Below are 20,552 nucleotides of genomic sequence, written 5' to 3'. Positions count from 1 at the left end.
ACGGACAGTTGATGGACTGGTATAGAGTGGACAGTTGTTGGACTAGTATAGCACGGACAGTTGTTGGACTGGTAAAGCACGGATAGTTGTTGGACTGGTATAGAATGGACAGTTTTTGGACTGGTATAGCACGGACAGTTGCATGACTGGTATAGAATGGACAGTTGATGGACTGGTATAGAATGGACAGTTTTTGGACTGGTATAGCACGGACAGTTGCATGACTGGTATAGAATGGACAGTTGATGGACTGGTATAGAATGGACAGTTGATGGACTGGTATAGAATTGACAGTTGTTGGACTGGTATAGCAAGGATAGTTGCTGGACTGGTATAGAATGGACAGATGCTGGACTGGTATAGAATGGACAGTTGTTGGACTGATATAGAATGGACAGTTGCTGGACTGGGATAGAATGGACAGTTGTTGGACTGGTATAGAATGGACAGTTGTTGGGGACTGGTATAGCACGGACAGTTGTTGGACTGGTACAGCACGGATAGTTGTTGGACTGGTATAGAATGGACAGTTGCTGGACAGGTATAGAATGGACAGTTGATGGACTGGTATAGAATCGACAGTTGTTGGACTGCTATAGAATGGACAGTTGTTGGACTGGTATAGCACGGATAGTTGTTGGACTTGTATAGAATGGACAGTTGCTAGACTGGTATAGCACGGACAGTTGATGGACTGGTATAGAGTGGACAGTTGTTGGACTGGTATAGAATGGACTGTTGCTGGACTGGTATAGCACGGACAGTTGTTGACTGGTATAAAAATGAACAGTTGCTGGACTGGTATAGAATGGACAGTTTTTTTGGACTGGTATAGCACGGACAGTTGCATGACTGGTATAGAATGGACAGTTGTTGGACTGGTATAGAATGGACTGTTGCTGGACTGGTATAGCACGGACAGTTGTTGGACTGGTATAAAATGAACAGTTGCTGGACTGGTATAGAATGGACAGTCGTTGGACTGGTATAGCACGGACAGTCGTTGGACTGGTATAGAATGGACAGGTGTTGGACTGGTATAGAATAGACAGTTGTTGGTTCAGATAAAATGAACCAATACCATCTAATGCTGTCGTAAACTACCTTACAGCTTTTCATAATAAGGCAGTTTCGCTGCCACCAAAAAAAAAAAGAAAAAAGAAAAAGAAAGAAAAAAAAACCGAATTAAAACAACAAGATGTGCAACCCTTGAACATTTAAAGAGACGGATTGTAAACTGGTATCTTGTGGAGAAATTAATATTGATTCAAGATTTAAGGACTTTTCAAGCGCAAATTATTTATTCAGCGGATGTACGTTTTTATTTTAGCAGTTGTATATATGAGAATAAATTTTATTTCATTGATATTATTCGGAATGTTCGTTACCGATGCCCCATTTGAGCCTAGCAGGTGCTAAAATGCAGTGTTGAAGTGTACTGAGTATAATGGGCAGTTCGAAACCATGCGATAATATGTTATGTAATGCCCATTGACAGTGATAAAGACTGACCACATGTTAAATATTCCAGAACGTGAGAGAACATAACATACCTGATTTATTCGTGACGCAAAAGATCAACTTTACATTGTTTACTTAATAAGGATGTGTTTACAAGTTTACCGCTTAAGTCAGAAGAAAAAAAATACATATTGAAAGCCAGAAATTAAATAATGTTTGAGATGTAAGTGTGATATCTGAGGTTATTTTGTAATAAGATCACAGAATTGATTATGAATAATTTGACCACTCAATAAGTCGTACCCTCCGACAAATACGCTCCTGTACTTGGATACGCATACCTAAAAATCGATACCCGTGTACGGTAGATCTATACAAGATATATATTTAATGTAGCTATAAATAGAATAATTTAACAGATCATTTATAAGTTGAAGCAAAAACAAAATTTCATGTTTGACGCATACGGAATGAGGACACATCGGTCACCTGTTTTATACTTATTTACTTACATGTGATTTTAATCGAAAATGGGATGCGTATCTAGCACGGAGGTGAGGTCGCCACCCTTTAGACGTGAGTAATTGTTTATTGTTATATATGTAACCTATAGTTACTGTAATTTGTTTTGGTTTATTTTCTACAGAACAGACCCTGCTTCCTAACATGCGCCACCACGCCCTGACAATCTCCGTTATTTACATTATATAACACGAATGTGGGGTATCCGTACAGCATACAGAATATATATCATTAAACTTTTTCGTGCCCTCAAAAACATTATTTATCCCCAAAAATACAGTGTATCGTACAAGTCTTTTGGAGAACGCATGCTCTACTAGAAAACATATAATATGTTCGTATCACTGAAGTTAGTGGGAAAACAACAAAACATATAAATCGTTGTTATGATCAGTTAAACGGGGGCGTAGCAAGCAACGAAATTACGCAGGCGTAACTCCGCTTGACAGTTTCACGGTATGTATCCAGGTCTAGAAGGCTTGATCGTAATGATAAAATAACAGGCTCGAAGTCTTGAGAATAGTCTCGAGAATAGTGAAAATACCGGAAGTATTTCTACTTTTGTCTGTATATACACGCTGATTTCCATCTCAACTGTTGTTTTTTGTTTTTTTTTTAAGAAAGCCCCAGCATCATGGTGAAAATAACAAAGACAGTAGAAATATTGACCCACCACACAAATTTTGACATTTTTCCACCTCTTTTAAGGAAGTTATGTAAATAAACTATAACCTGTCTGGTCCTTTATTGTGCACCTCTGTTGCTTAACGGTTACGTTACTTTAAATCAAAAAGCGAGACGGATAATCGCTGGCTCCCTTGAAATATATGAAAGATAATACACAATGTAGAAGGCTCAAACTGAAAAATGACATGAAATTATTTTTTATCTTCAAGAAAATGTATCAATAATGATTTTTAATCAATTTTCAACTGTGAAATTACATTTTTATTTGTTTGGGTCGTCAGACCAAACAAATAATGGTAGCGAAATTTCAGAGTCTAATGTTGCTAATTGCAAATGCCGAAAGTAGTCCACTTTTTTTGGAGCGGTTACTTCCCTTTTGTATGTACACTAAAGCCGAAAAATTCAGGGGAGATCACTGCGTAAAGATGGTCAAAGACAGGCTCATCAATTTTCAAGCAAAGTAATTCCCGAATGGTCAAAGATTTCTAATATTGTTTTATTGTATTTTCTGATCGAAAATAACTAAATACAAAGCGGACATTCAATCTCTGACACAGAAGTTTACTACAAACCTAACAACAAGTAGTTCTCAAAACAGCTTAAAACTAGCGATTTAAAAGAAAGAAATATTTTATTTTGTTACAAGTATCCAACAAATTACAACGCATTTAAAGTTAAGCAATAGCGTTGGCTTATAGAATTGTCAATAAATGCACAATCACAAATTACGCGGATGAATATGATTTTATCAATGAAAATACTATTTTTAGCCATGTAGATTACCGAATACTACACAAACCGAGTAGTGGAATATATCACGGACTTTAATTGACATTTAATTTAAATCCGTGAATATATAGATTCTACATGCCGGACTGTTTGGGCGAGAGGATTTTCGCTACAATATTTACTTCAATTATAAACAACAGGTTTACCCTGAACAAAATACCACGAAATTAATAAGGATTACAAACCCGAACTGCAATGGAAGTTCTAAATTTAGAATGACTTGATATTATTCAGCCTTACTGTGTATAACTTCTCCGTAGTACAGTGGTAAAGCGCTCGCTTCGTGAGTGAGAGGTCTCGAGTTCGAATCCCACTCCAAGAAACTTTTTTTTTTTTGTTAAATTCTTTTTTTTAAGTGTTTTTGTTAAGGAAGTAGCCATGATATACAAAGATAAAGTGTGGCTGTCGTAAAAATAAGAACATAAATGATTTTTTGACGCAACTCTAGTTATGCAGAATTCCGTATGTTTCAAACTCTGGTGCCTTACAAAAGGAATTATAATACATAAAAATAAACTTATACAGGAAAATGCATACAGATATACAGTACGATTTAGATTGCAAAGATCAGAAAATACCACAGAACTTGCAGCCGTTTGATTCTTTATAAATATACATGCTTATAGTAAGCTGCAGGATTATTTACATCTGTGTTAAACAACAGTTAAAAGTCGTTACAAGCCCTAATTTAGAATAATATGGTTTTCTTCAGGCCGTTCACATATTAATTCACCGTGGCTGAAGGGTTTTCGGGCTCGCTTAGGAAGCGAGAGGTCTGGAGTTCAAATCCTAGTAAAGGTAACTTATTTTTTTTAATTGTTAAAGTCAAATAAACATTGGATTGAATATCAGTGTTGCAAATAGTCTTATAGCCAATTTACTACAATTAAAACGCTGGAAAGCATTGGTGGCACTAAACATATAATCTCACAACCTGCACCTTTCTTACATTCTGAGACCCAAACAAATGCAGCGCCTTCTGTGCTTTGATTTTCTAACCCTTTGTCTGTACGGCACGGTGCGTGAGTATGTTAACAATTTCTGAGGACGACACTTCATCGATGGACTAATTGTATAAAAGTGTTAAAAGCATTTATTTTCATGAATTTAATACTTTTAGAACCTTGCAGGTTTTTTTCAAAATGCCCTACGAAAGATGCAAAATTTGGAGATTTAGCTCAAGTTCACGCATATATTCTGAAGAAAATAAATACTGTCAGAATATTCAAATACATGCACCGAAATAATTGTTCTATGCTAAAGATTTATTCCAATTTTCAAAGCAAAAAACATGTTAAACCGTGGTAATATTACGCCCGTATGATTATTACGCGACACCGGTCCATACTACACGTAGTTTGTGCTTTGCTTGTAAGGAACTGGATCCGGTATCTAGTCATATACTTCTTCCGACCCTTGCATCGCAGTATTATCTCTATATTGTCTCATAAATGTGCTGATTTGACAGATTGAAAATTCGAATCGAGAGACCAACGCATTTTCCCCCCATTCTATCATTATTTAAGCATGCCTACAAAAGTAAGCCTACAAAACGTTAGTGTTTAGAAACGTTAATAAAAGTAAATTACCAGTTGAACCTATTTTCCTGTTCGTCAAATGCGATTGAAAAAATAAACAATGTTACAGTATAGAGCTATGTGAATTGTGGAGGGTTACAGCATAGATTTTTATCCGATTTTGTTACAGTTTATAACCAGATTTCGGTTACAGATACATCTCTACTCAGCTGTTTATTGGCCCGATGGCTATTCGTCCGTCTGTCATACACAAGTGTGTCCAATCTCATCCGCTCAGAAACTACTTGACCGAATTTGATGAAATTTACATGAATTTCTACCAAAGTTGTTCAAATGGTTTCGGTTGCAATCTGGGATACGAAAACCAAAAATCTGGATTTCAAAAAAGGGAATGTTTAAAAATCCTACTGTCGAACCAAAAAGCATTCAAATCAAATCATGACCCAGGCGTCATTTCGGAATGCTTCTTTGTTGAAGTGAAGATTATTTTGTCATTATTAGATTAAAAGTCGTTTTTTATTTATTTCAGACATCCTATATAGAAGTTTTCATGTTTCTGAAAAGAAAAAAAAATATTGAAATATATAGAGTATAAAGGTCAGACAATTACAATATCTTTTCCATAGAGTCTGGTGGAGGTACATAATAGTGGCAGAGTCAGGATAAGGTCGCCGACTTTAAATCATCTTTCCTTTACTGCGGTGGTTGAAATCCAATCATGACTTTGGATTCTTTGTATGTGAGGAATCTATCAAGCTAGTTTAGGAAGGTCAGTGGTTCTAGTCAGATGCCCGCTCGTGTCTGAAATATTTCACAAAGGGATATCTGTGGGGTCTTTCTTTACAGTAAAGCATGAATATGTTTACATGACCTCAATGTCGGCGAAACTTAAAATCCAAGAAAACCAAAAGTAACAAACCCTTTTTAAATACTTACAAAATACATAATTGTTGATGGAAATTCCAACTTAAAACAAGGTTGCATTATTTCTCACTTGAATACTGTTTAATCATCATTAGGGTATGCTGCCTGCTTTTTAATTGTGTCTTTTGACAGCTTATCTGTGGTATGCAGGCTTCATAACCTCGGATCCCCTTTCAAAATTCCATTTTATTTAGTTTCACCCATTGTATTCTCACAAAAACTTCTTTTAGAAACTAAACTACTTGTAGTATGGACCGGAATAACAATCACCTACCTGTCTTCCTCATCTAAGCGCGATGCTGTAGCACGTTCCCTACGGTGTTTACCATAATGTGATTGTTTACCAACGAGGAAGACAGTAAAAATGGTGAAAATCTATCGAAATTTATGAAGTAGGTCAAAATGGTGATTTTCACCATGTTTGCAAAAACCGATAGCAGTTTTATATTGCTAATGTTCACTTCGGGAAAAAAACGGGATGGAAATCAACTTAAATAAAAAATACACACGATATTTTCACTATTCACACGACTTGGAGCCTGTTATTATCATAAGAGTCTGACATTATCATCAAACCCTGATGATCTGGATACATACCCTGGTGTATATTATCAAGGATAAGTCTTCCATAAACATATTCAAAAATTTTAGGAAAAATGGACTAAATGAAAATATTAGTTTTCGTTTATGTTTCTTTCCGAAATAGGTTTTATACGGTATGTTATATATCAAACATTGGCTGACGTGATAAACGGGAATCTCTAGCTCTCGGGTAACTGTGTTTAGCCGAAACTCGACAAAGCCACGTTACAGTAAACAGTTACCCTCGAGCTGAGCTAGATATTCCGACGGACAGTCGATGTAAGATTCTTACAACATAATTATGCCGTTTTAAAAAATATGCACTGACCTATGTTGGCTGATTTCTACGGTGGAAAAGATGTGACATTTGCAGTATATTTTAATCTCGTGGCCACGACTTATTATCTTGTGGCCATGACTTATTTTCTTGTGACCTCACGATGTTATCTTGTGGCCGCGACTTATTATATAGAGTCCTTGAGCAAGATATTATCTCGCGGCCACGACTTATTTTCTTGTGGCCTCACGATGTTATCTTGTGGCCGTGACTTATTATATTGTGTCCTCAAGATGTTATCTTGTGGCCGCGACTTATTTTTTGTGTGTCCTCAAGATATTATCTTGTGGCCACGACTTATTATATTTAATATATTATCTCGTGACCAGATTTATTATCGTGTGACCACAACTTATTATTTTGCGGTCACAACTCATTTTAGCCAATGAAAATAATCGTTTCATCTTAAACGAAAGTTAATATCACACTGGTAATAGCTTTCGCAAAAACGTTGAGTTAAACGCTGTGGCAGTGGTGCATTCGCCACAGAAGCAGTGAAAAGATATTGCTTACAGTTCACTTCCCCCCCTATCTAGATAATTATTATTAAATAACTGCATCATTATCTTGTGGCATTGAGATAATATCTTGAGGCAACACGTTAATAACTCGTGGCCACGAGATAATATCTTGAGGCCTTGAGGTAATAAGTCGCTGCCACGAGATAAAAATACTGCAAATGCCAACTCTATGCCACCGTAGATTTCTGCCATATTGTGTCGTCGTGTCTTCACCCCGACACAAAGACACAATATGTTTTAGGCTAAATAACGATATAGTTAGTAAAGTGCAGTAGTATATTTTTAGATTTTAATGTTGTTTTATGGATCAAGGAGAACTGCTTTACTTTTGTGTATTCTTATTTTAATTTAAAGCACAATCACAGCCGTGTAAGTCCGGGTACTTGTTATACAGTGATGGCTATACAAAATGGAAGAAAGTATTTGTGGTGTTATTTCAAGATTCAATGATGGCATGGTTCCGGAAACCTAAAGAACGTATGCCTATTTGTCACGTCACGTTAAAGGTAAACATAAAGAGCGTATGCTTATTTGTCACGTCACCGTTAAAGGTAAACATGAAGAGCGTATGCTTATTTGTCACGTCACGTTAAAGGTAAACCTAAAGAACGTATGCTTATTTGTCACGTCACGTTAATGATAAACATAAAGAGCGTTTGCCTATTTGCCACGTCACGTTCAAGGTAAACCTACGTGTGTATGCATATTTGTCACACGTCACGTTAAGAGTATATTCCTATTTGTCATGTCACGTATTAGTAAAGCTAAAGTGTGTATGCCTTTTTGTCACGTCACGTTAAAATTTATCAATTTGTACCCGTTTTTTATTAAAATGTTTTTACTAACAATATATCAGTATGTTCCTGTTTATTGTTAAAAGCTTTATATTTACAATTTATCAATTTGTTCCCGTTTGTTTTTAAAATATTTATGCTTACAATTTATCAATAATTATCGTTATTTTGTATGAAAAATTGAAAATGTTTATTTTCTTTACTCTGAGCTTCCATACATAACTTTATACAGTTTCTAGATCACTATTGTTTCAAAAATATACCTTATAACCACATTTTATATAACCTGAATATATACCAAAATCAATATGTTTCAGAACGTCTGTAATATGTTAGCAGTTGGTCCTATTTGCAAGAAGATCCCAAACTGCCCGAAGAAAATCCCGAAGAAAACGAGCTATAGTTATATGATAGCCTTCCCACAGTGGGCAACACCCGGGACAACCGGCAGCAACTTGTCTAGTCCAGTCTGTTTCTTTCTGTGTCCTAACGGAAGTGCAATGGGGTATGTTTTAGTACTTCTATCATAAAAATAAATATACTATAACACCTTACCCAAGGCAAATGATTGCTGTAGATGAGGATATACAAGTGTTGTACATTGACAAAGTGTAGGTGAGGATATACAAGTGTTGTAGATTGTCAAAGTGTAGGTGAGGATATACAAGTATGGTAGATTGACAAAGTGTAGATGAGGATATACAAGTGTTGTAGATTGTCAAAGTGTAGATGAGGATATACAAGTGTTGTAGATTGTCAAAGTGTAGGTGAGGATATACAAGTATTGTAGATTGACAAAGTGTAGATGAGGATATACAAGTATGGTAGATTGACAAAGTGTAGATGAGGATATACAAGTGTTGTAGATTGACAAAGTGTAGGTGAGGATATACAAGTATTGTAGATTGTCAAAGTGTAGATGAGGATATACAAGTATGGTAGATTGACAAAGTGTAGATGAGGATATACAAGTGTTGTAGATTGACAAAGTGTAGATGAGGATATACAAGTGTTGTAGATTGACAAAGTGTAGATGAGGATATACAAGTGTTGTAGATTGTCAAAGTGTAGGTGAGGATATACAAGTATTGTAGATTGACAAAGTGTAGATGAGGATATACAAGTATCGTAGATTGACAAAGTGTAGGTGAGGATATACAAGTGTTGTAGATTGACAAAGTGTAGATGAGGATATACAAGTATTGTAGATTGACAAAGTGTAGGTAAGGATATACAAATGTTGTAGATTGACAAAGTGTAGATGAGAATATACAAGTATTGTAGATTGACAAAGTGTAGGTGAGGATATACAAGTATTGTACGATTGACAAAGTGTAGATGAGGATATACAAGTGTTGTAGATTGACAAAGTGTAGATGAGGATATACAAGTATTGTAGATTGACAAAGTGTAGATGAGGATATACAAGTGTTGTAGATTGACAAAGTGTTTGATGAGGATATACAAGTGTTGTAGAATGACAAAGTGTAGATGAGGATATACAAGTGTTGTAGATTGACAAAGTGTAGGTGAGGATATACAAGTATTGTAGATTGACAAAGTGTAGATGAGGATATACAAGTATTGTAGATTGACAAAAGTGTAGATGGGGATAAACAAGTGGTTGTAGATTGACAAAGTGTAGGTGAGGATATACAAGTGTTGTAGATTGACAAAGTGTAGGTGAGGATAAACAAGTGTTGTAGATTGACAAAGTGTAGATGAGGATATATAAATGTTGTAGATTGACAAAGTGTAGATGAGGATATACAAGTATGGAAGATTGACAAAGTGTAGGTGAGGATATACAAGTATTGTAGATTGACAAAGTGTAGGTGAGGATATACAAGTATGGAAGATTGACAAAGTGTAGGTGAGGATATACAAGTATTGTAGATTGACAAAGTGTAGGTGAGGATATACAAGTATTGTAGATTGACAAAATGTAGGTGAGGATAAGCAAGTATTGTAGATTGACAAAGTGTAGGTGAGGATATACAAGTATTGTAGATTGACAAAGTGTAGGTGAGGATATACAAAGTATTGTAGATTGACAAAGTGTAGGTGAGGATATACAAGTATTGTAGATTGACAAAGTGTAGGTGAGGATATACAAGTATTGTAGATTGACAAAGTGTAGATGAGGATATACAAGTGTTGTAGATTGGTGAAGTGTAGATGAGGATATACAAGTGTTGTAGATTGACAAAGTGTTGATGAGGATATACAAGTGTTGTTGATTGACAAAGTGTAGGTGAGGATATACAAGTGTTGTAGATTGACAAAGTGTAGATGAGGATAACAAGTGTTGTATATTGACAAAGTGTAGATGAGGATATACAAGTATGGTAGATTGACAAAGTGTAGATGAGGATATACAAGTGTTGTAGATTGACAAAGTGCAGATGAGGATATACAAGTGTTTGTAGATTGACAAAAGTGTAGGTGAGGATATACAAGTATGGTAGATTGACAAAGTGTAGATGAGGATATACAAGTATTGTAGATTGACAAAGTGTAGATGAGGATATACAAGTGTTGTAGATTGTCAAAGTGTAGGTGAGGATATACAAGTATGGTAGATTGACAAAGTGTAGATGAGGATATACAAGTATTGTAGATTGACAAAGTGTAGATGAGGATATACAAGTGTTGTTGATTGACAAAGTGTAGGTGAGGATATACAAGTATGGTAGATTGACAAAGTGTAGATGAGGATATACAAGTATTGTAGATTGACAAAGTGTAGGTGAGGATATACAAGTGTTGTAGATTGACAAAGTGTAGGTGAGGATATACAAGTATTGTAGATTGACAAAGTGTAGGTGAGGATATACAAGTGTTGTAGATTGACAAAGTGTAGGTGAGGATATACAAGTATGGTAGATTGACAAAGTGTAGATGAGGATATACAAGTATTGTAGATTGACAAAGTGTAGATGAGGATAACCAAGTATTGTATAGGTTCGGATACTTAGGTAGAGAAATGTGTCGCACGTCTTGCAGATAATTTACTGACAAACCACATTAATGAATTAACAAATCAGCTGTAGCGTTCTAAATTTCATATATGCACAGCATTTGTGTAAATACTAACTAACAAAGTAACTATAGTTGTTTATCGCTGTGCATATCTCACGTTACGTTGTTTGGACGCTCATTAAGCATAGAATATGTACATGTAACTAGGGATAAATATTGACTATTTTCTAGTTGTTTATTATCTTATTATCGTGAGTCATACAAAACGAGCATACAAACAAAATACAAGGAAACAAAAATTATCAAAACAATAAGATAACAAGTCCGTCAGTTGAAAGGAATATGATATTAAAAATATGTTAATGAAATAGATAAATTCTTACTATAATCATTATACAAGATTAATTTATAAAGTAACTATTTTTGCACAACAACTATACTGCAAAGTTCGTCGTACAAATTGAGTGAAGTCGTTGAAGGGAAATATCTTACTTAAGGCAGATGTTTCGCGGAGATTTTAGAGTTATGCACCTGAAATATTTGTGAACACATTCATACAATATTTCAACTTATGTGTACAGTGTCCTCTCTTACGAGACTATACAGTAACATTACTATAGTTAGGCACACAAACGAAGACACAACAGTTAGGCAAATACAAACCAGAAAAGCACAGTAACACGGAGGATACAATATACATTTGTACTAGTGATCACACGTGTTACATTACACATACATACAATGTTAGTAATGAAAATTGTAGACATGAATGTAACATATTTTGGGTATCTGCAGTTAGTTGTTAGCTGTAACAATGCTACTTTTGTTATGTGTTTCTCCAATGTAAGACTGATCTGGTTAGATGGGTATCACATGACTATCAAACCTATAAATAAAGGGGGGTAATTATTACACATTTTACGTATGTTCGAATAACTTAGATATCTGACACCAAGCATTTGCCCTGTGGACATCCACAAAAGTGATACAAGTCATGCCCCTGAGGTCAATATTGACCCAACCCCAGTGTTCACTTAGATAGGAAAACATATATACATGTATGTTTTACTTATTTCACATGTATAGCAAAAAACCCATACATAGATTTACATGTATATAGTAAACATGTCTTAGAAGTCTCTGTGGGTATTGATGTTACTGACGTAAATAGAGGTAAAAAAAGAAAATTATTTGTTACCATATCATTTAGATTCCACTAACAGTTACACAAAATAAGCATGCACATACGGTTATATATGTCCCTACCCTTGGCGTCTTTTAGTATCATAATGAGAATTAAAATAAGACATGTTCCATACAAGTGGGCGACTCTTAAGTTAAGTTTTTTCTTTTTATTTTATTTCTTAACACAAATTTGCATTTGGGCGTATATGCGCTGCTCTTTTACTAAATTCACCACATTCGTCAGAAAGACCCCCCCCCTACCCCCCCCCCCCCCCCCCACACAAACACACACACTAGAATACATTGTTATCGCCGTTCCTGGAAGGCGATATATACAATTGACAAGATTTGAAAACAGTTCTACCTGTACACCGCCTGCCTTTAGCCAATCAAAGCGAATAATTCAGTATCACATGATAACAAAATGGACGTGAAAAAAATCAATTAGGGATGCTTAAATGGACTCGCTCAACCGCCATGCTTTGCCAGGTTACTTATTCGTACAACTGAAAAATACCATTATCAATGCACCAACTCAGTACCAGTCTTTTGTCTCTTGCAGGATAAACACAGACAATTGCAATCTTTTTTGCTACATGATCTTTTCTGATTAGAGAATGTAGTCTAAAAAAGAGTATATCCAAAACTTGCACTATATAAATAGCATGTTCGCAGAAATCAATTTTACTGTGTAGTAAGTAACTGTTGTTAATTAGCTTATTCTTTTTGCCGATGGATGCACGTACTAATTAAGTAGCGCATGTAGTCTAACTTATTGTACTATGTTATCTATGAGTCAAGTTATTATGATGGGCAATACTGGGTATCTGCTACATTCTGACCTAGCAGAATCTAACTGAACGCGTCAAAATAGTTTGACAAGAACGGAATAGTAGAGTAAATCAACTTTTTTGTTGGCTTTATGTGTTGACAACATACAATAATAATATATTAAGGCAAGAAAGGAAATATTATTTAGATCTATATTCATGGCTGAACGGCGATTCCAAGTATTTTTGGAAATGCTAATACTTGTAGAGTACTTGCTATCATCAGAGTAGTAACATACAAAAAGTAAACACGATATACATGTAGGTGTTTCTCAAATTAATTAAGAATGGTTGTATTGTCACCAGAAATGTTAAATGTATAAAATAAATATATTAATTATCAATCTGACTAAAGTTCAGATTTACTTCAGTTTGCATGTATGCGTAGAGTTAATAAGGAGCTGATTTTATTCAGATTAATTAATTTCTAAGTTATTATTGTTTTTCTTTTTTTACAGAACATGGATGTCATCGATAGCAGAAATTGTAAGTTTCAAATGTACAGGAAATATTTATTGCATAAGTGTATTATTTTGATGGGTGGTATTTCCACCTTACATAGTCCAAGAGAATAGAGCACTCGTGTAATTTTTTGTTATTTTATGACTGCGTAAAGAATAGCCTTTGACTATATAAGCTTGTACACAACACAAGTTATAGTACAAGACTGTTACATACATAAATCCATATATTTATGTGCATTGATGAAGAATGAATGATTATACTGTCGTAGAAATTTATTTTCTTCAAATTATTTAACCATAAATGATTACAACAAATAATTGTTAAATCACATTGTGAATTAATTTTCATATATATAAAGATCTACATTATATATATCGGTTTTTTGTATGGTTTTAGCTTCCACCGCCAAATGTACCTGCAGCTTCACAAAATGGCGCTAATCCAGGGGCTTATCCTCCACCGATGAACGGGCAGCCTGCATTCCCGCCACCTCCGGGGTACGGTCAACCATCACCAGGATACGGCCAACAACCGCCTGCATACGGACAACAACCGCCGGGATATGGACAACAACTTCCGGGTCAACAAACAGTCGTAGTCCAACAGAGACATCGGCAAAGAAGAGGATCTCGAAGTTCTGGTGATTTCTCAAAAGGTATGTACACGTAATTATAAGTTTTTAATTTCAAAATAACTTTTAAAGATATTTTGCAAAGATAACTAGCTAATTGGCTACATTTGTTATATTAAGAAGACTACTTCAGTTGTCTATTTGTATTTATTTCAGCAACTTTATTGACGAATTGTAATTAAATTAACGTTATTTTTAAATGATAAAATCTTATCCGATGATCTTTCTGTTTTAAAAGAAAATTAATAATTTTCAGGATTCCTAGCTGGTGCGGCTTTAGGTTATGGTTTTGGACGGCCCTGGGGTTGGGGTTGGGGCTGGGGTTGGGGTTATGATCCATGTTATGGTTGGGGCTATGCTGACTATGATATGGATGTAGATGTAGATATTGATGTTGACGTTGATGTTAATTATGACGGAGATCTTGCCTCGGTGAATGATTTCGGAGGAAGCGATTTTCAAGACTACGGCGATACTGCTGATGCCGGCGGGGATGCAGACTTCGGACTTGCTGATTACGATACTGGTGGCGGGGATGGAGACTGGGGAGGACATTACGGGGAAGGAGATTACGGAGGAGGGGGTGATGGTGATTATGGTGGTGCGGATTATGGAGGCGGAGACTTTGGTGGTGGTGGTGACTTTGGTGGTGGTGGTGACTTTGGGGGCGGAGACGGTGGTGGAGGGGGATGTGGGGGCGGAGACGGAGGTGGGGGTGGATGTGGGGGCGGAGGATGCGGGGGTGGAGGTTGCGGCGGGGGCTGTGGAGGATAGTTTGAATGGTATCCACAATTTCATTTTATAAAGTTGCGCAATCAAGAAGGCATAAAGAATTTGACAAACTCAAATCTCATTGTGACATTTATCAGATATTTTTCTTATCAGTGATCCTGCCTTAATATTATCACAATATTTTACTGCAGAGATCGTTTGTTGTTTAACTGTTAAAGAATCGGGAGGTAGTAAAAAGACAATTTACCTGATGCGGCATAACATGAAGTAAATGAAAACATAGCATATATTTACATGTAAACATTATCAGTTATTATGTAAACATTACAAACAATTTTGTGTACAACATTACTCAGGATTATATGTTAACACTATTCTTCCTCCTCATGTAAAGGAAGGACTGTGTTTGTTGAAACTAACTGAGAAATGACAATTTAAACTCATCTAGAAGTCTAAAGCCTTCCGATTGTATGTACTGCGCCATTTTGATATTAGAAAGTTTTACTCTGACAGTAAACGACAGTAAAAAGCAGTATATTATAGTGACCATTGAACAAACGCAATAAAGTTTAGTAACAAAAAAAAAAAACAAATATGTTATGCCGGTTTGCCACGGCGAATTGGTATTACGTAATGATTTTACTGAGGACACAATAGACCAAATGCTTGCCTACCAGCTTTTTATATGATTCACCTAAGCTTATTTGGCCAATCAAATTTAATCTTACATATCGGCTAAAAATCTTCAATTTTAACGCCATTTTTAAAAGTAGCAAGTATTGCTTTGAGGATGATTTAACATGTAAGTTTTCGCGATTTCTTTTTAATTAATCACACTTACACTGACGTTTGATTTACTTTATCTCTAAAATTAGATTTTGTTTGGTTAAATAACATAAGTGTCCATCTGCTTACAAATATATTACTATATCATATTCCTCTATCATTCGTGTTTGTAGTAGACCACCTATAGTATAATTATTTTGTTGACAAATTATCATTTTCGTTTTGTCATTTTGTCATCTATTTCATACATGTATGCTCAGATATAGCCTAATGTTTGATATTATTTTTACATGTTTATTTTCAATTCACTTTTTTGATAAATTCCTTAAAACAACCACAAGGATTTCTTTGTCTCCTTGCAATACAGTTGAGAATCAATCCATAAGACTGTAAGTTAACTGCAGTGAAGGGCAAGTTTAAAAGCTGTAAAAAAACAAAAACAGAACAATTAGCTGGACTATTTGAAGACTAATGAGAGCTGTCCCAGACCCCGAGCGTCAGTATAACCATTATGTTAGTTTGCGTACCACCTCAAATATTTTCAAAGCTCATTGACATACAACTTTGAAATTTTGCACACTTGTTTACCATCATGTTTCCAACTTGTAACCAGGAGGAGGTAACTATATCAAGCACTTTCACAGAATTATAGCCCTTTTTAACTTAATATTTACGTTAAAGTTTGCGTACTACCTCAACTATTTTCAAATTACATTGGCATTTAGCTTTAGCAAACTTCAATGCCTGGAGCATGTAGCATTGCCTTGTAAACTTTCAAAACAAATGTTAATATTGACCCATGAGTCAACTTTCGCCCTACACAAGGGGTACTTGATTTATATAGAAGGTTGTAACGTGCACGAGCTAGCTGTTATATATATGGGGGTATATAGGATCACCCGGTGGTCGGTCGGTCCTGCGGTCCGTTGCATTTTCCTTGCCCGGAGCATAACTTGAAGACTAATGGTTGGAATTCAATACAACTTCATACAATGGTCAAACACATTGAGAGGAAGTGCAGTGCACAAGAACCATAACTCCATCTTGACTAATTACAGTTATTGCCCTTTGATAGAAGCATAACTTGAAAAGTACTGGTTGTAATTCAAAACAACTTCATACAATGGTCAAGCACTATAAGAGGAAGTGCAGTGCACAATAACTCCATTGTGACTAATTACAGAGTTATTGCCCTTTAATAGTTTTCCTTGTCTGAAGTATAACTTTAAAAGTACTCGTTGGAATTCAAAACAACTTCATACAATGGTCAAACACAATAAAAGGAAGTGCAGTGCACAAGAACAATAACTCCATTTTGACTAATTACAGAGTTATTACCCTTTGTTACTTTTCGTTGTCCGAAGCATAACTTGAAAAGTACTGGTTGGAATTCGAAACAACTTCATACAATGGTCAAGCATAATAAGAGAAAGTACAGTGCACAAGAACCATAATTCTATCCAGAATAATTATAGACTTATTGCCCTTTGTTACTTTTCCATTGTTTTTTTCTTGTCCAGAGCATAACTTGAAAAACACTAGTTGGAATTCAATACAATTTCATATAATGGTCAATCACATTGAGAGAAAGTGCAGTGCAAAAGAAACATTACTCCATCTTGACTAATTATAGAGTAATTGCTCTTTGATACTTTTCCTTTTCCGAAGCATAACTTGAAAAGTACTGGTTGGAATTCAAGTAATTCAATAAAACTTCATCAATGGTTAACCACAGTGGAAGGAAATGCAACATACAAGAACCACAGCTTTCTTTAATTGCTCACAACCATAACTCTATTTCAATTTTTTGACAAGGTATTCTGTTTCTAGTAACTACCTCATTTCCGAAGCAGTCTTGCGGGGGTATTAATCACATATAGTGATAGTTCTTGTTTAATATTAGGCTAGGCATTTAAGCCAAAAATAAGACACAACCTCAAACAAATTCCTTCAGAAAAGATATTTGCATGTTTGTTATCTACTATATATGTGTTGCTACAGGAAAAAAGTCCTCAAAAAAAAATGCGAAGTATAAAATGCTAAAAATGTCATGTATTAAAATCATATGAATTTTCAATAAGAAAAATATGTGAAATTAAAAACCCTTGTATTTCTTACAGTTACTCTACGCAAATATTCGTCATTAACAAAGTAACACATTAATACACAAAATTATTTAATCTAAAACACTTTAAATAACAAAAGTTCATTACATTCAAAAAGTCGCAACACTGCATAATCAATTAATAATCATTCAGACTGGTATAAAACATTACCCCGCCCACTAATGATAAATCATTTTTTTCCATTTCAAGTCAGATTCCATTAAATATTCTTATAATTTAGCTCTACCAAGAAAAGAGTTGTATGAATCTTTCTAAATTGATAATATAAGTCAAAATTCCAATGCATTTTACACAATAATTGTGATTTATATACATTGTGTTTGCATTTCTGTTCTGAAAATCAATCCGTCGCAAAGGGTAAATATCTTGCCAATGTTAAATTGCACTTACTTTACAAGGAAAATTTTGTATACCATTTATTATAAAAAGACATTTTAAAAGAGAAAGAATCTTCTAACGTTAAGATACAGAAAATAACAACACAATGTTATTTCATCATTTTTGTCACCGAGGCCCGACAATCCATATAGTCGGACAACAGTCCATGTACAATGCTGAAATTATATCTCCTGTAACTTTTGTGGCCGGTGCTGTTCATCCCATTAGCCCTTCTTACAAATACACATTGTTTGTATCTGTAAGAAAATGACTTATAACATAATATGATAATAAAAAAGCGAATTTTGCATTCTGCCTTTTAAATGAAACAATTTTATGACAAACTGAAAATGTAGGGTTTTTTTGTTTTGTTTTGGGTTTTACGTCACATCGACACAGTATAGGTCATATCGCGACGTTCCAGCTTTACTGGTGGAGGAAGACCTCAGGTGCCCTTCCGTGCATTATTTCAGGCACGAACGGGTACCTGAGTAGAACCACCGACGTTCCGTAAGCTAGCTGGATAGCTTCCTCACATGAAAGAATCCAAAGTTCTTGTCGGGATTCGAACCCACAGAGGTGAGGGGCAAGTGGTTTGAAGTCAACGACCTTAACCACTCGGCCACGGACGCCCCGAAAATGTAGGTACTAAAGTGTAAAGCAAGCTATAATTGTGTTTTCAGCTGTATACTTCTGTAATGAATTATCTACAAATAATTCTTACATTAATGAGGCATGTTTAGCCCAAGCAATGAATACATTTTTCTTCTTTAGAAAACATATATATATATATATCACGTAATATTGTTATAACGAATTTAAAGCGTGTAAATTATCGCCGTTTTCCTCCATCTATAAATTCAATAAACCAGTCGGCTATGAACAAAGCAATCCGATTATGTTGGTTCCCAAACTTAAAAGCGCTGCGCATTTTGCACACGGCAAAGCTGGGGCCACGTTTGAATTTATCGAAAGATTTTGTAGATGGAGGAAAACGGCGATAATCTTGATGTTTATTTCGGCTGTTGCGTTGTTTATATTACCGTTGAAGTTTAAAATTGACCATCATCGTGAAGAATTATATCTTCTGTGTCGATGGACCAAAGGATTATGTGAAAATATTGGAAATGGAATAAAATACATGGTGATTATGACGGTAGGGGTGCGGATTTTTTCCGGTATTATTATAGATGTTGAATTATGAATTTTTTTCAAAACGGCTTATATTAAGTTTTTTTGATATATATGATCAGTACATGTGCTGGGATTGACAAATATGCATTTTATTTGGATTTTAAAGGCGTTTTGAGCTCCAAACCCCAAGTGTCTGTGGGTTTTGGAATCTATTATGTGACGTACATTTTGTAGCTATCCTCAACTAGATTATTGAATATTATCAAGAAGTTTCTCTGACATCACGTTTGTTATATTCTGACCAGAGTACGCTTTCTACGCCTCATCAACAGCCCTAAACAATAACTGTACAATGATCACCTCGTCTGTCCCAATACCTGCATATAAATGTAAGATATTCTAGATATTTATGATAACTTGACATATAAGGTATTTTAGACATATATGATCACTTTACATAAATATAAGATATTCTAGATATGCATGATAACTCTATATAAATATAATATGTAATAATTTTATATAAATGCTAGGTATTCTAGATATTTATGATTAACTTTACATAAATATAAGGTATTCTAGAAATTTATGATAACTTTACATACATATAATGTATTCTAGATATTTATGATAACTTTACATAAATATAATGTTTTCTAGATATTTATGATAACTTTACATAAATATAATGTATTCTAGAAATTTATGATAACTTTACATATATATATTGATTTCTAGATATTTATGATATCTTTACATAAATATAATGTATTCTAGAAATTTATGATAACTTTACATAAATATAAGGTATTCTAGATATGAATGATAACTTTACATAAATATAAGATATTTTAGATATTTATGATGACTTTAAATTCATATAAGACAATCTTCATATTTATGATTATAACTTTACATGAATATAAGGTTTTCTAGATATTTATGATAACTTTTCATAAGTATTCGTGACAGTTTTACGTACATATATTTATGACTGATGTACATAAAAACATTAATATTTTTTAATAAGGTATTCATGATAATTTTACATAAATATAAAATATTCATGATATTTACATATTAAATATATACAATATTCATTTTACAATATATTTACAGGTACAAAATATTCATGATAAGTTTACATA

At 34.6% G+C, this 20,552-nt stretch overlaps 1 protein-coding gene across 2 annotated transcripts; it reads left to right on the top strand.

Moving 5' to 3' along the window:
• Positions 1 to 1,840: 1,840 nt before the first annotated feature.
• LOC132748405 (uncharacterized) lies at positions 1,841 to 18,578 on the top strand. Of its 2 annotated transcripts, XM_060738010.1 has the most exons (6): positions 1,841 to 2,037; positions 7,716 to 7,867; positions 8,473 to 8,660; positions 13,611 to 13,638; positions 14,014 to 14,272; positions 14,505 to 18,578. In XM_060738010.1, the coding sequence occupies exons 1-6, from the start codon at positions 1,992 to 1,994 to the stop codon at positions 15,020 to 15,022; spliced, it is 1,191 nt and encodes a 396-aa protein (XP_060593993.1). In that variant the 5' UTR covers positions 1,841 to 1,991; the 3' UTR covers positions 15,023 to 18,578. The 2 variants fall into 2 exon arrangements, with proteins under 2 accessions (XP_060593993.1, XP_060593994.1); XM_060738011.1 differs by lacking the exons at positions 1,841 to 2,037; positions 7,716 to 7,867 and adding an exon at positions 7,877 to 7,956.
• The last annotated feature ends 1,974 nt before the right edge of the window (positions 18,579 to 20,552 follow it).

This window comes from Ruditapes philippinarum, unplaced genomic scaffold (genome assembly GCF_026571515.1).
Source record: "Ruditapes philippinarum isolate M1 unplaced genomic scaffold, ASM2657151v2 ctg2957_1_1_1_1, whole genome shotgun sequence".
Taxonomy (NCBI): Eukaryota; Metazoa; Mollusca; class Bivalvia; order Venerida; family Veneridae; genus Ruditapes; species Ruditapes philippinarum.
This window is presented reverse-complemented; position numbering and strand designations above follow the sequence as displayed.

Excerpts from the sequence above, each read along its gene's own strand:
- LOC132748405 (XM_060738010.1), top strand. The coding sequence starts at position 1,992 with ATGGGATGCGTATCTAGCACGGAGGTGAGGTCGCCACCCTTTAGAC. Across the intron at positions 13,639-14,013 it reads TGTCATCGATAGCAGAAATT|CTTCCACCGCCAAATGTACC; the intron begins GTAAGTTTCAAA and ends GTATGGTTTTAG. Across the intron at positions 14,273-14,504 it reads TTCTGGTGATTTCTCAAAAG|GATTCCTAGCTGGTGCGGCT; the intron begins GTATGTACACGT and ends AATAATTTTCAG.